The sequence below is a fragment of the Gossypium arboreum genome, chromosome 1, assembly GCF_025698485.1.
Source record: "Gossypium arboreum isolate Shixiya-1 chromosome 1, ASM2569848v2, whole genome shotgun sequence".
NCBI lineage: Eukaryota > Viridiplantae > Streptophyta > Magnoliopsida > Malvales > Malvaceae > Gossypium > Gossypium arboreum.
In genome coordinates, this window is record NC_069070.1 from 96856191 (window position 1) to 96870592 (window position 14402).

General features: G+C 34.3%; 1 protein-coding gene across 1 annotated transcript; it reads left to right on the forward strand.

The window, feature by feature from the left end:
* Positions 1–2585: 2585 nt before the first annotated feature.
* On the forward strand, positions 2586–6145 carry LOC108483604 (zinc finger CCCH domain-containing protein 30-like). The gene is made up of 2 exons (XM_017787089.2): positions 2586–2817; positions 3539–6145. The coding sequence occupies exon 2, from the start codon at positions 3562–3564 to the stop codon at positions 5710–5712; it is 2151 nt and encodes a 716-aa protein (XP_017642578.1). The 5' UTR covers positions 2586–2817; positions 3539–3561; the 3' UTR covers positions 5713–6145.
* The last annotated feature ends 8257 nt before the right edge of the window (positions 6146–14402 follow it).

Here is a 14402-nt window from a genome sequence, read left to right on the forward strand (position 1 = left end):
CTTAGCTACATTTGAATTATTTGTCTGAACTGTGGCCCATTTGTATCCTTTATTTAACAGAATAAGGATCCCATCTAGGATACCTTAGAATTCCGCCTCAAAAGGAGTACATCTACCTAAGTAGCGATTATATCCCAAAATCTAGTTGCTTGCCTGATCTCGTAACACACCACCAGAGAAGCATTCCCAGTGGCTAGCTCCACTGCACCATTAGAGAATTGCTGAACCCATATTCCTTCAGTGTGTGTTTGGTAACACACATTTATAAAATTGGGCTTATAAGTATTCTAACTTGATTCAAATTGTTGTGCCCAACTAAAGGAAGCTTTGACAGTTTCGTAAGTTGACCAAGTAATGTTCTAAAAGATGAAGAGATTTCTATTCTTCCAAATTCATCAACTAATTGGACCAAAGAGACATGATCAAATAACTCCACAATCTTGCAATTTCATGTGACAGCAAAGATTAGAAGAAAACCAAATTTGAAAAGGGTTAGAAAAGAACTTATTTTGTTGTTCAATTGGGACCACATGCATCCACACTTCTTTTGCAATCAAACAATCTCGAAGAACATGGAAAGTATCTTTTGTTTCATGGCCACATATAGCGCAAGAGCTATTGTAACCTAATCCTCGCCTGGTGCATTCCGAGTTAGTTAGTAATCTCTGCTTATAAGCAAGCTAAAAAAAAAAAAAGAACTCTTTGAGGTCCTTGATATTTACAAGTATTCTTCCAATAGATATCTCTGGGATTACAAGAATCTTGTTTTAACGACTAGAATGCGCTACGAACAGAAAAGGAACTTGAAGTCAAGGAAGCCCAAATCACCTTATCCAAGCCTGAATCAGGATGTAGAGGAGGAATACTTACTATTCGTTGAATCACCTCGTCAAGTAGCCACACACGAAATAGGTCAAGATTCCAAGTTCCAGCAGACGTAACCAAATCACTAAGGATGCAATCCAAATCTAAATTTTGCACGAACATGAATATGCGAAATTAAGGGGCCAATTCTCTGGACCCAAGAATCCTTCCAGCATTGAATACTATTACCACTACCCACTAACCAAGCTAAGTTCTCACATAAAAAAGGGCCATAGCTTAGAAAGAGACCTCCATAAGTGTGGACATTGGCTTTTGGTAATGGGATTCAGAAGTTGTTCCTTTACCCCATATTTCGTATGAAGAACTCGTACCCATAAGGCATTATCCTATTAAATAAATTTATATTAGACATATTGGCACTAATTACAATATATAAAAGTTGAGCAAGTATTTGAATTTATTCAAATTATCAATTGATGTCTTAATTCAAATATGAATCCTTCATATCTTACATTTTTCTAATATAACCACATGCATTTTCATTTATTTATGGTCTAAAGATAGCTTTATTCTAAGTCCAAAAACAAACATAACCCTATTCAAGTCATTGTATTCTTTTACCACGTCGGCCTCTCACAACCATCATAATAAAAAGTATATTTATAAAAGTATATATATGATATAAAATTAATTCTCACATAAATTTATATAAATAATTTTAGTAGGAAGTTAAATTTAAAATTAGGGAAGAGAATTATATAGATTTACAAAAATATATATATAAAACTTTCACATACTTTTTTAAATAATATTTTCACATACTTATAATTTATCGATAATTTTTAAACTTTCACATACTTTTTTAAATAATATTTTCACATATTTAACTTTCACATACTTTTTTAAATAATAAAACTTTCACATACTTTTTTAAATAATATTTTCACATACTTATAATTTATCGATAATTTTTATTGTATGAAATATTTTATTACATAAACTTAGATTCAACATACTTATAATTTATGGATAATTTTTATTGTATGAAATATTTTATTACATAAATTTAGATTCTTAGTTAAAACCTTAGAATATAGAAAATAATAAAATAGTTTCGAGCTCGATTGTCATAATTATTATTGTTAATGTAGAAAGATTTGAGTTCGAATACGTTAAAATAAAATATTTTTTATTTATGAGTTGAGAAAATGCGTTATCTGAAAAAAATATTATTTAAAACTTATAATAAAATTATTAAAAAATAATAATATAGCAATGCTGACAAAAATAACCTTGCCTTTAATTTTTAATGAGATGAATTTTATGGAAGCTAGGCGTTACGATTTAACTGGTGAAAAAAAAAGGAATAATACCATTCTATTCGATTTTTCCTATTTTGTTTTTAGTTTTATTTTAAAAGAATTCAATATTTTTAAGTGATAATTAACTTATATTAATGTAAAACTAAATTATTTTTATCTTTTATACATTTTCGTATATCGATTAATATTTATTCATACAAATTATATACGTTAAATTTGATAAAAATTAAGAATATTTATTTTTATAAAAACTTTAACTGATAAATAAATATTAATATATAATATTTTAAATCGATATTATAAATATCTCATATAAATTTTAAAATTTATATACATAATAAATAAATTAAATTCATAAATTTAATAGTTAAATATTTAAAATGTTAATTTTTCAAAATTGAAATATAAAACTAAAATTTACATTGGATGCATTTTTATATATTAATTTTGTTTTCAATTAAAGTAGTAGTAGCAGTGAGATGGAAACTAGAGATGAGAAGCTATTCATTTTCTCATAACTCTCCCCTTTTAGCTTAAGAAAAATACCCCAAAATATATTAATCAAATTGGGATTATTTTTTTTCTCTCTTTTCATTTTTGAAGATCTAGTTCTTCCTTTTCCGAGTAGATCTGTATCGGGTTCTTGGAACTAAGATGGAATTCTGAACTGGTAAGGCTCTTTTGGGTTTTAGTTAAAGTTCATTTTCTTTTAGTTTTGCTTGAAAATAAACTTCGTTTTTCTTATTTTTTCTGACTAGATCTGTATAAATCTCTCCTTTTTATTGGTTTCTTTGAACTTAGATGATTTTTGAACTGATTATTTTTGTTTGGTTGGTTTTAGTTTAAGTTCATTTATATTTTTACTTACAAGAAACTTTGTTTTAGATATATATGTGAAATGAATTGGTTGATCACTTGCAAGAAAAATATTTTTATTTTAACTTTCTCTTTTAGCTATTTTTTAAAAATTTTTATAAGAAAATTTAATATTGTTGACCACCGAAAGATTTGTTGCAAGATTTGATATTCTGTTTAATAAAGCTTGTATTGATTTCCTAATATTAGTGATAATAATTTAACTTCCATTTTTCCTAAAATTGTTAGTGAAACACTATGTTTTATTCTGACAATTATGTCTGAAAGTGTAGGAAAATATGTTGTAATAATTTTACCTTCTTCCGAAGTTTTCTGTCTTGTTTTTTAAATCCCTAATTCCACGTTTAATTTCCACTATTTTTTTGGTTGACATGTTGTTGATAAACACTGACTTGACCTTTGTTTTTATTTTCTTTCAATCCCTAGCGGGTTTATCATTTTTTTCCTAATAATGTCTTCAGGAATATTTGATTCTAATGGTGTCTTTTTTTCTTTTTCTTTTTAAAAACTTTCAGTTGGATTCTTATCAAATGAAAGTATGTGCTGTGGATCGGAGCGATTAAACTCGAAGCTGACTCCAAGAACATCGAATTCTTCTTTCGAAGATAACAGAGTTCCTCGTGTGGATATGAATCACTTGACTGTAGTAACTGAAGATACTTTTGCAAGTCTGCTTGAGCTTGCTGCTAATAATGATGTCGAGGGCTTTAAACGATCGATGGAACATGATCCTTCTGGTGTTGATGAGGTTGGATTGTGGTATGGTCGTCAGAAAGGCTCGAAACAGATGGTTAATGAGGAGAGAACACCATTGATGGTTGCTTCTATGTATGGTAGCATTGATGTTATTAAGCTGATTCTTTCGTCTTCGAATGCTGATGTTAACCTAGTGTGTGGCCGTGACAAAAGCACTGCCCTTCATTGTGCTGCATCTGGTGGGGCTGATAATGTTATCGATGTTGTGAAGCTGCTTTTAGCGGCTGGTGCTGATGTAAATTCGGTTGACGCAAATGGTCATCTTCCTGTTGATGTTATTGTTGTTCCTCCAAAGCTTGGAGCTGTGAAATCAACTCTTGAAGAGCTCCTTGCAATCGAGGGTTCTGGTTTTGATTGGAATTCACAGGTGGCAGCCGTTGCAAATTTCGACTCCCTTCCTCTATTGCCTTTGAAGGAAAATGGGTCGTTGTTATCTGGTTCAGATTCCCCGATGAAGTCAAAGCCAATTGATGCTCCAATTTCTTCAGCATCAGAGAAGAAAGAATATCCGATTGATCCATCTCTTCCGGACATCAAGAATAGCATCTATTCAACTGATGAGTTTCGGATGTATTCATTCAAGGTGCGGCCTTGCTCACGTGCCTACTCCCATGATTGGACTGAGTGCCCATTTGTTCACCCTGGGGAGAACGCTCGGAGAAGGGATCCTAGGAAGTTCCATTACAGTTGTGTTCCTTGCCCTGATTTTCGCAAGGGGACATGTAGGCGCGGAGATATGTGCGAATATGCTCATGGTGTTTTCGAATGCTGGCTACACCCTGCTCAGTATCGGACCAGGTTGTGCAAGGATGGTACTAGTTGTGCTAGGAGAGTCTGCTTCTTTGCTCATACAGCTGATGAACTTCGTCCTCTGTATGTCTCCACTGGTTCTGCTGTTCCTTCTCCTCGATCGAGTACTTCTGGTGCTACAGCTATGGATTTTGCTGCCGCCATGAGTCTCTTGCCTGGATCACCTTCATCTGTATCTGTTATGTCTCCCTCACCATTCTCTCCACCCATGTCTCCCTCCATGAATGGCATGTCTCAATCTAATGTTGGCTGGCCACAGCCTAATGTTCCAGCCCTCCATCTTCCGGGAAGCAATCTTCAATCCAGTCGCCTGCGATCTTCTCTTAATGCTAGAGACATTCAAGCTGAAGACTTTAACTTGCTGTCTGATTTTGATGTGCAGCAACTTCAGCTGATGAATGAATTACCTGGACTTACTCAGCCATCAATGAGTTCTAGTTCTTTTAATCGATCTGGTCGAATGAAGACCCTGACCCCATCAAACCTAGATGACCTCTTTTCTGCTGAGAGCTCATCTCCACGATACTCTGATCAAGTGTTGGCTGCTGCTGTTTTCTCTCCGACCCATAAATCTGCCGTTCTTAATCAATTTCAGCAACAGCAAAACATGCTATCACCTATAAATACAACTTTTTCTCCTAAAAGTATTGAGCATCCTCTCTTGCAGGCTTCTCTATCCGGTAGGATGTCTCCTCGAAACGTTGAACCTATCTCACCAATGAGCTCTCGGGTTTCAATGTTAGCTCAATGGGAGAAGCAGCAACAATTTCGTAGCCTAAGCTCTAGGGAGCTTGGCTCTGGCTCGGCTGCCATTGTTGGTTCCCCGGTTAATTCATGGTCAAAATGGGGATCCTCCAATGGGAAGCCAGACTGGGCTGTCAATGCCGATGGGTTGGACAAGCATCGCAGGTCTTCCTCATTTGAGCTTGGTAATGGGGATGAACCCGATTTATCATGGGTTCAGTCCCTTGTAAAAGAATCTCCCACTGAGATCAAAGAGAAAATAGCAGCACCAGTCTCGGGTGAGGGTTCTAGCATGAATGCAGATCCAGTCGATAATGCAGTGTTGGGTGCTTGGCTGGAGCAAATGCAGCTCGATCAACTCGTGGCTCAGCAAAACTGAAACCGGTTTCGCTGAGCCATCCTGAGGTAGAGATAAGAAAAAAAACGTTTTGGTAAATAACATCCGCAATTATTTTTGGATTTTCAGATTTTGGGATTCTGTTAGTGATTTGGATGTTGAAGGAAAACTAAAGAGGAACACAAAGGTGAAGCCAAGGTCAATTTGACAATGGAAACTTCAATTTTCACCATTTATTGTTATTATTACAACAAAACAGTTAGAACAGGTTGAGGATAATCTCCCTCTTTATGTTTTAAACGAATTATGACCAGTTTTAGGAGTTCTTATTTTTTTTCCCTTAAAATATTTCTAAATTAGATTTCCATTTCTGCCATTTCAAAATTTATGATCCTTTGATGATGATGATGATGTAACATTCAACTACAATTTATTGCTTAATTCCTATTCCATATAGCTTCATTGTTACGTAAAATTCTTTTTTCGTTTCTCTTATGCCATTATTGTTTTGTTTGTTTGAAATTTGGATTCCAACAAATCCCAGTTATGGCATCTGGGGATTGTTGACATTAAACCAATTCTTAATTCTTAACCGGGAAGGCTAGATGCCAGGATTTTTTAATATAAGGTTTAAGTATGTGGATTCTGCTAAACTGATCATATTTTATAGCTTATTCTTCAATTTGATTGATGAATCTTATTTTCCATTTTAATACTTTTGCATGGAATGAGTAATGTTGTTATTATTATTATTATTATTATTATTATTATTTAAGTTGAAAATGTGAGGACTGCTAGATTTCCATGACAAATTAAGGCTACGAGGATAGAAGGATGGAAAGATGCAAAATTAAAAGAATACATATCTTGTTTGCATGATAGAATAGATAAAAGGGTGATTTTTTTTTGCTATGACTGAAGCATAAGATAGAAAGCTAAAAATATTATTTTATTATTAAAATAAAATTAAACAAATAAATAATGTTATAAATATACACACTTAACTTTTCATTATCATTCTATTTAGTTATCCTTTTAAATCGAAATGAGTTGTTTTCTTATTAACAGTTTGTGAGAAATAATTCTTTTAAGAGTTAATAGGTAGTTTTCATCTATAACAATGATTTTTTTATTTAGTTGGAACCTGAATTTGTATTTGTTATAGGCATTATCTCAATTTGTTAATGTTAATTTTTTTAAGGGTTAACATATCGTTGTCTATTGAATGTTATCTGAATTTGTGCAAAAGTATTTAGTTGATACTTGAATTTAGTCAAAAATTATATTTTTAAAATTAATTTATATTTTTAATATCTTTAATTTTTTTTAATTTATGCTTCTCATGTATCATATTGAGAGATTGTCATGTGTTATTATATGATTGATTATCAATGTCACGCCAGTACAAAAATAACTTTGTCAGTGCGGAGGTATTAATTTGGGTGATGGAATACAAGTTTAAGTACGAATTACGTAAAAAAAAATTTAAGTGCCAACTAAGTACTTTTAAACAAGTTCGGAAGTAAACTACAAATTAACCATTTTTGTAAGAATTTTATATCTAAAGTTTTCATCTTCCTTTTATCAATCTATTTAATTTCCATTTTGTAAGGGTTCGCATTTGGTGAGAGTACTCTACATATATATATATGTTAAATGTATAATAGGAAGAAGCACATTTTAGTTATAAAGTGAACTACCCAAATAGTTATTGAAGTTTTAACGTACTCTTATTTACTCATTCTAAAATTATAATTTACCCTTACAATTAATTAGAATATGAAATTGACTTAACATAAGTAACCATCTAAGTAATTTATCATTATGATTTTAAAATGAATTTTTTTATTATTTGAAAAAACTGTTCAACTTTACAAAATGGATTTAATTACATGATATCACAATATTTTAACATGTAACTGATAAGTTTTTTCGAAAGAAATTATTCAAGTTTTTAAATTACAATAGGTTACGTGAACATGTCAAATCATATTTTAAATTAATGTCTTATTATTTAATTAAAATTACCTCATAATAAAATTAACTATTTTTTCAATCTTTACAAAAGTTACTATTTTACTCTCTTTTTATAACATATTAAAACTTTTATATTCATTTTGAAAATATAAAATAAACACATGCAAGATTATAGCATATAGGATACCAACTTTTATTGCCCAATTTTGATGAATTGAATTTTTGGTCGTATGCAATTGTTTATTGATAGTACTAGCAACAATAATTTTTCTATCTCCCTCACGATTTAGCTCGTGGTGGGAGTGTGTCGGATATGGTGGTAGTGAGTGGGAAGGTTTAATGATTTGCAGTGAGGGTTGGGGGTGGATTGGCATGCAACACGAACTAGGACATGTGTGATAGAAATGGTGTGCATATGCGACGTTGGTGTAGGTTTGGAACTGTGCAAAAAAAGTTCATCAGGTTCTATCTTCCTAGTTTTTTGGGAGCTTCATAGGGTTGTTTAAGGTAAAAGCGGTAAGGGGAAGAGGGCGAAGGGGTTGCCACCACCATCACTTTGATGTGCAGTGGTTGGCAAACCTGTGCGGCACTATTGTAGAGTTCGTGTACATGAAGGAGTTTCTAGTTTAGAGCCCTTCCTTTCTTAGGACTCCTTTAGTTGTCCGAATGTAACAGTACTGTTGTGCGAGTCTTAGGATGGGCCAATAGAAATGTTGAATGGGCTTTTTTTCACACAAGTTGATTGCATTAGTCCAATTGTTTGCGACTTTCTTCATCCATCTTTGGCAAGTTGTGCTATCCTATAACTCTTTTCTCTCTTGTGTAACAAATTTTCATTCCTTTCAGCTTTTTTTTTTTATCTTCTTTGCTTACATTCTTGTTGCCATGGCTGATAAGATAAATTCCTTATTGTCCAAGATGAAGTCTACTGATGATGAAATTTGGAGTGTTGCGGTAGATGACAATGAGGAATTGGTTCATACGGACTCTGACTATTGGGCGATTGACAAACTAATAATTTAGAGGACCTGTCATAAGGATGCTTTTTAGGGTGTTTAGGAGCATATGGTGTAACACCCCTTATCTGTATTCGACGCTGGAACAGGGTACGAGGCATTACCGGACTTAAACACAAACAAACATACATTTTCGAGTCATAAACTTTTGTCCAAATTAAAACCATTCATATACAATCATAATGTCCCTAATACGAGCCTACGAGGCCCAAAACATGCATCGGAAGTGGTTTGGGACTAAACCGAGAAATTTAGAAAATTTTACAACACTTAAATTTTTTTCACTAAATAGGGGTCACACGCCCATGTGGATATGGGACATGCCCATGTGGGCAGGCCGTGTGGTCACACACGCCCATGTCCCTAACCCATGTAACTCACTGTTTGTCACCCAAGAACAAATTGAAGACACACAACCAAGTCACACGCCCGTGTGCTAGGCCGTGTGGTTAATTTAAAATTTATGATTTTTCATAAAATAGGTGCAGACTTCACACGCCCAAGACACACGCTCGTGCCTGAGGCCGTGTCATCTATAGGGCTGAGACACACGCCCGTGTCTCTGCCCATGTGTTCAATTTTGAGCATTCTATTTTGCAAAAATTAAGGTGCAGGGGACACACGACCTAACACATGCCTGTGGGGCAAACCGTGTGTCACACACTGCCTAGACACACGCCCGTGTGTCTACCCATGTGGACAAAAATAAGGCTATTTACCAAGCCATTTTGCCACCCTTTGATGTACACACCTACACAACACAACATAGCACCAATTCAAGCATTTTCATACAACCAAATCAGCCACAATCAAGACATCCACACGTCAATTACATGCTACCATCTATTATACACAAACATCACATACTCATCAACTCAAATTATGCAAGTTTCCATATCCATGAAAGACATCATCATATAAATTGCTTAAACCATTAGTAGCCAATTTCAAATGGCCTTATACAAAATGAACTTTCAACCAATATAAGCCAACACATTTGGCCAAATCAATTATGGCACATAACAAAATGACCAAGTCCTCTATACATGCCATAACTCAAAATGTTGAAATCATTGGTACCAAAATAATTGTTGACAGTGTGAATGGATCTCCAACGATCTCCGAATCCCGAGTTAGCTTGGTGACACTATAAGATAAGGGAAAGGAAAGGGAGTAAGCTTTAAAGCTTAGTAAGTTCCTATGCAAATAATAAGCATCATAACCACACAATTAACATACAGTTAACATGATGAAGATTAACATGAACATTATCAAAATCTCATAATCATAACTTACTCAATCATAATTCTACCAAGAGTTCATCACATGTCGAGCTCATTACTTATGAGTTTTACGTACATACCTGTACCAACTCGCAACATAACCATATCCTTTCACAACTTCGACATTCCCGTTGAACACTCGGAATATTAACGGATGCTCGGAAATCTTACACATAAGTGCCATACATGTAGCCAAAGCTACCTCACATCTCATATATATAGACTCCTTTTTGAGCTACTCACGGGCCTGCTCACACAAGCTATCAGTCAGGACGTAGCTATACAGTGCTGCTCATACAAGCTGCTATCCACAACATATGCCAGCATACCCATCCACTGGTAGGACGTACAAGACCAGCACCCGAATCACATAAACACATGGGTTCCTAGTAACATGTCACTTGTACCCTATTTTATTCCTAAGGCTCAACCAGGAATTCTCTCTTGTCGAAACTTTGTCGATTACATCCAAAAGTCATTCACAATTCATACAGTATTAAAGCATTTAAAACATTAATATAACAATGCATTATTTATATACGAGCTTACCTTGGTACAAAAATAATATAAATTTGACCTAATCATCAAACACTTTGTTTTTCCCCCGATCTAGGTCCGAACATCGTTTTTCTTGATCTATAATAACAAAATTCGCTTATTTAAGACTCAAATTGTTCAATTCAGTCCAAAAATCATATTATGGAAAAATTACATTTTTACCCCTAATGTTTCACATTTTTACAATTTAGTCCCTAGGCTCGTAACTTGAAGTGTGTTCGCTTTCTTCAAAACCCAAGCCTAGCTGAACCATTTTCATACTTATACCAGCCTACATTTTCCACTTAATCACACTTTTACTACTTATTTTATAACTTTTACAAATAGGTCCTTTTTGACATTTTATAGAAAATCACTTAGCAAAAGTTGTTTTTCTAACATCAACCATGCATTTTCTACCATTAGCCATCAAAATATGCACATTTTTAACATGGGTCAAACCCTAAACCTTAATCATACCTCAAATTAGAGCTAGAAATAGGTAGAATGAGTTACAACGATTTTAAAAATGTAAACAACATTAAAAAACGGGGCTAGAACGGACTTACAATCGAGCTTGGAAGCTTGAAAAACCCTAGCTATGTCTTCCTCTTGTAACTATCGGCCAAAGGGTAGAAGATAAGCAAAAATTGACTTTTAATTTGCTTATTAATTCATTTAATTACCAAATAACCAAAATGCCCTTTTCTTAAAACACTAAAATTTCTCTTACTTCATGTTCATTTTTGTCCACTAACTTAACAAATGGTCTAATTACCATTTAAGGACCATCAATTTAAAATTTCATAACAATTAGACACCTCTAGCTTCTATAACTCACGTTTTCACTTTTTGCAATTTAGTCCTTTTTACTAAATTGAGTGCTCAAACGTCAAAATTTTCGAACTAAATTTTTCGTAGAATCATTCCATAAAATTGTAGACCATAAAAATATAAGAAAAATAAATTTTTCTGCGTCAAATTTGTGGTCCCGAAACCACTGTTTCGACTAGGCCCAAAATCAGGCTGTTACAATTCCCCCCTTTTAGGGATTTTCGTCCCCGAAAATCTTACCAGAAAATAGGTTTGGGTACTATTTTCTTATTGATTCCTCGGGTTCCCATGTAGCCTCTTCAACCGCATGTCGTTGCCATAAAACTTTCATTAAGGCTATACTTTTTTTTCTCAACTGTTTAACTTCTCGAGTTAAAATCTTGATCGGTTCTTCACCATACGTCATATCAGGTCGAATCTCAATCTCTGATGGAGAAATCACATGTGAAGGATCAAAATGATATCGTCGCAACATTGACACATGAAACACATTGTGAATCCTTTCTAACTCTGTCGGTAAAGCTAACTTATAGGCCACTGACCCTATTCTTTCAGTAATCTCATATGGCCCAATGAAACGTGGACTCAACTTGCCTTTACGGCCAAGCCTCAGAATCTTCTTCCACGGAGCTACTTTCAGAAATACTTTATCACCAACATGAAATTCTATCTCCTTTCTTTTCAAATCTGCGTTTGACTTTTGTTGATCTAAAGCGGCTTTCAAGCAATCACGGATTACCTTTACTTTTTCTTCGGTTTCTCTAACCAAATCAACCCTATGAATCTGTTTCTCACAAAGTCTTGTCCAATACAACAGAGTTCGACACTTGCAGCCATACAATGCTTCATATGGTGCCATCTTTATACTCGATTGAAAGTTGTTGTTATAAGCAAATTCGACCAATGGTAGATATTTCTTCCAACTACCTTCGAATTCTAGAACACAACTTCGGAGCATATCTTCAAGAATTTGAATTACTCTTTTAGATTGACCATCGGTTTATGGAAGAAAAGCGGTACTAAAATTTAACTTCGTACCCAAAGCCTCTTGTAATTTCTTCCAAAATCTCGAAGTAAACCTCAGATCTCTATTCAAAATAATAGAAACAAGCATTCGTGCAATCTCACAATCTCATAAACGTACAATTCAGCTAACTTATCAAGTGAGTAGTTAGTACGTACCGGAATAAAATGAGCCGATTTCGTCAATCTATCAACAACAACCCAGACGACATTTTTTTTTTTAGAGTCAAAGGCAAACCCGTCACAAAGTCCATTGTAATCTTATCCCATTTCCACTCCGGTACCATCATAGGCTGAAGTAAACCCGAAGGCACTTAATGTTTGGCCTTTATTTGTTGACAAATTAAACATTTCAAAACAAACTTTGAAATATCTCGTCTCATTCCTGACCACCAATATAATTTTTTAAATCATTATACATTTTCGTACTACCTGGATGAACTGAAAAACAACCACTGTGTGCCTTGTGTAGAATTTTCTAAATAAGTTCATCATTTTTCAGTACATGTACTCTATCCTTGAACATCAAACAATCATTTAAAAAGATCTGAAAATCTGTATCACTACCTGATTCACACAGAGCTTTTTTGGCTTGTAATTCACTATTATTTTTCTAAGCTTCACAAATTTGCTGAATAAATACCGGTCTAGCTCTCAACTTGGCCAAAATTGACCATCATTAGACAAGGTCAATCTCGTATTCATAACTCTCAAAACAAACAAGGACTTTCTACTCAAAGCATCTGCGACTACATTCGTTTTTCTCGATGATAGTCAATCACTAGTTCATAATCCTTCAATAACTCGAGCCATCTCCGTTGTCGCAAGTTCAGATCTTTTTGAGTCATCAAGTATTTTAAACTTTTATGTTCAATAAAGATATGGCATTTCTCATCGTACAAATGATGATGCCAAATTTTTAGAGCAAAAACAATGGTGGCCAATTCCAAATCGTGCGTCGGATAATTCTTCTCATGCGGTTTCAACTGTCTCGAGGCATAAGCTACCACTTTGCCCTCTTGCATCAACACACAACCCAAACCATTCCGTGACGTGTCAATATAAATTACAAAATTTTTCCCGATTCAGGTTGTACTAAAATCGATGCCTCAGTCAACAATACCTTCAATTTCTCAAAACTTTGCTGACATTTTTCGGACCAATCAAATTTAACATCTTTTTGCAAAAACTTGGTCATAGGAGTAGCAATCATTGAATATCCTTTGACAAAGTGTTGATAACATCTAGCTAAACCCAAAAAGCTTCTAACTTTAGATACATTCCTTGGTGGTTTCCAATCAACAATTGTCGAAAGCTTACTTGGATCAACCTGAATACCATCACCTGAAACAATATGTCCCAAAAATCTGACTTTTTGGAGCCAAAATTCACTTTTACTGAATTTAACAAACAATTTCTTATCTCTCAAGGTTTGCAATACAATTCTCAAGTGGTCGACATGCTCAGACTCTTCTCGAGAATAAATCAGAATATCATCGATGAACACAACCACAAACTTATCTAAATATGGTAGGAAAATTCTATTCATCAAGTCCATAAAAATAGTAGGTCCATTAGTTAATCCAAAAGGCATAACAAGAAGCTCATAATGCTCATACCTTGTCCTAAAAGCGGTTTTCGGCATATCCGACGCTTTAACTCTCATCAATCCTTGGTAAAGGATACTTATTCTTTATAGTCACCTTGTTGAGCTGTTGGTAATCGATACAAAGCCTCATGGATCCATCTTTCTTCTTGACAAATAACACTGGAGCATCCCAGGGAGAAAAACTAGGTCTCGCAAAACCCTTATCTGTCAACTCTTGCAATTGAGCTTTTAATTCTTTCAATTCAGTCAGAGCCATCCTATACGAAGCGATCAATATCGGTGAAGTCCCAAGTACCAAATCAATAGAAAATTTCACTTCTCTGTCTGGTGGTAACCCTGGCAAATCTTCCGGAAACACATCCAGATATTTACAAACTATCGGCACTGGATCAATTTTCAATTCAGACATCTTTGTATTCAACACATAAGCAAGGTAAGCTTCACAACCTTTCC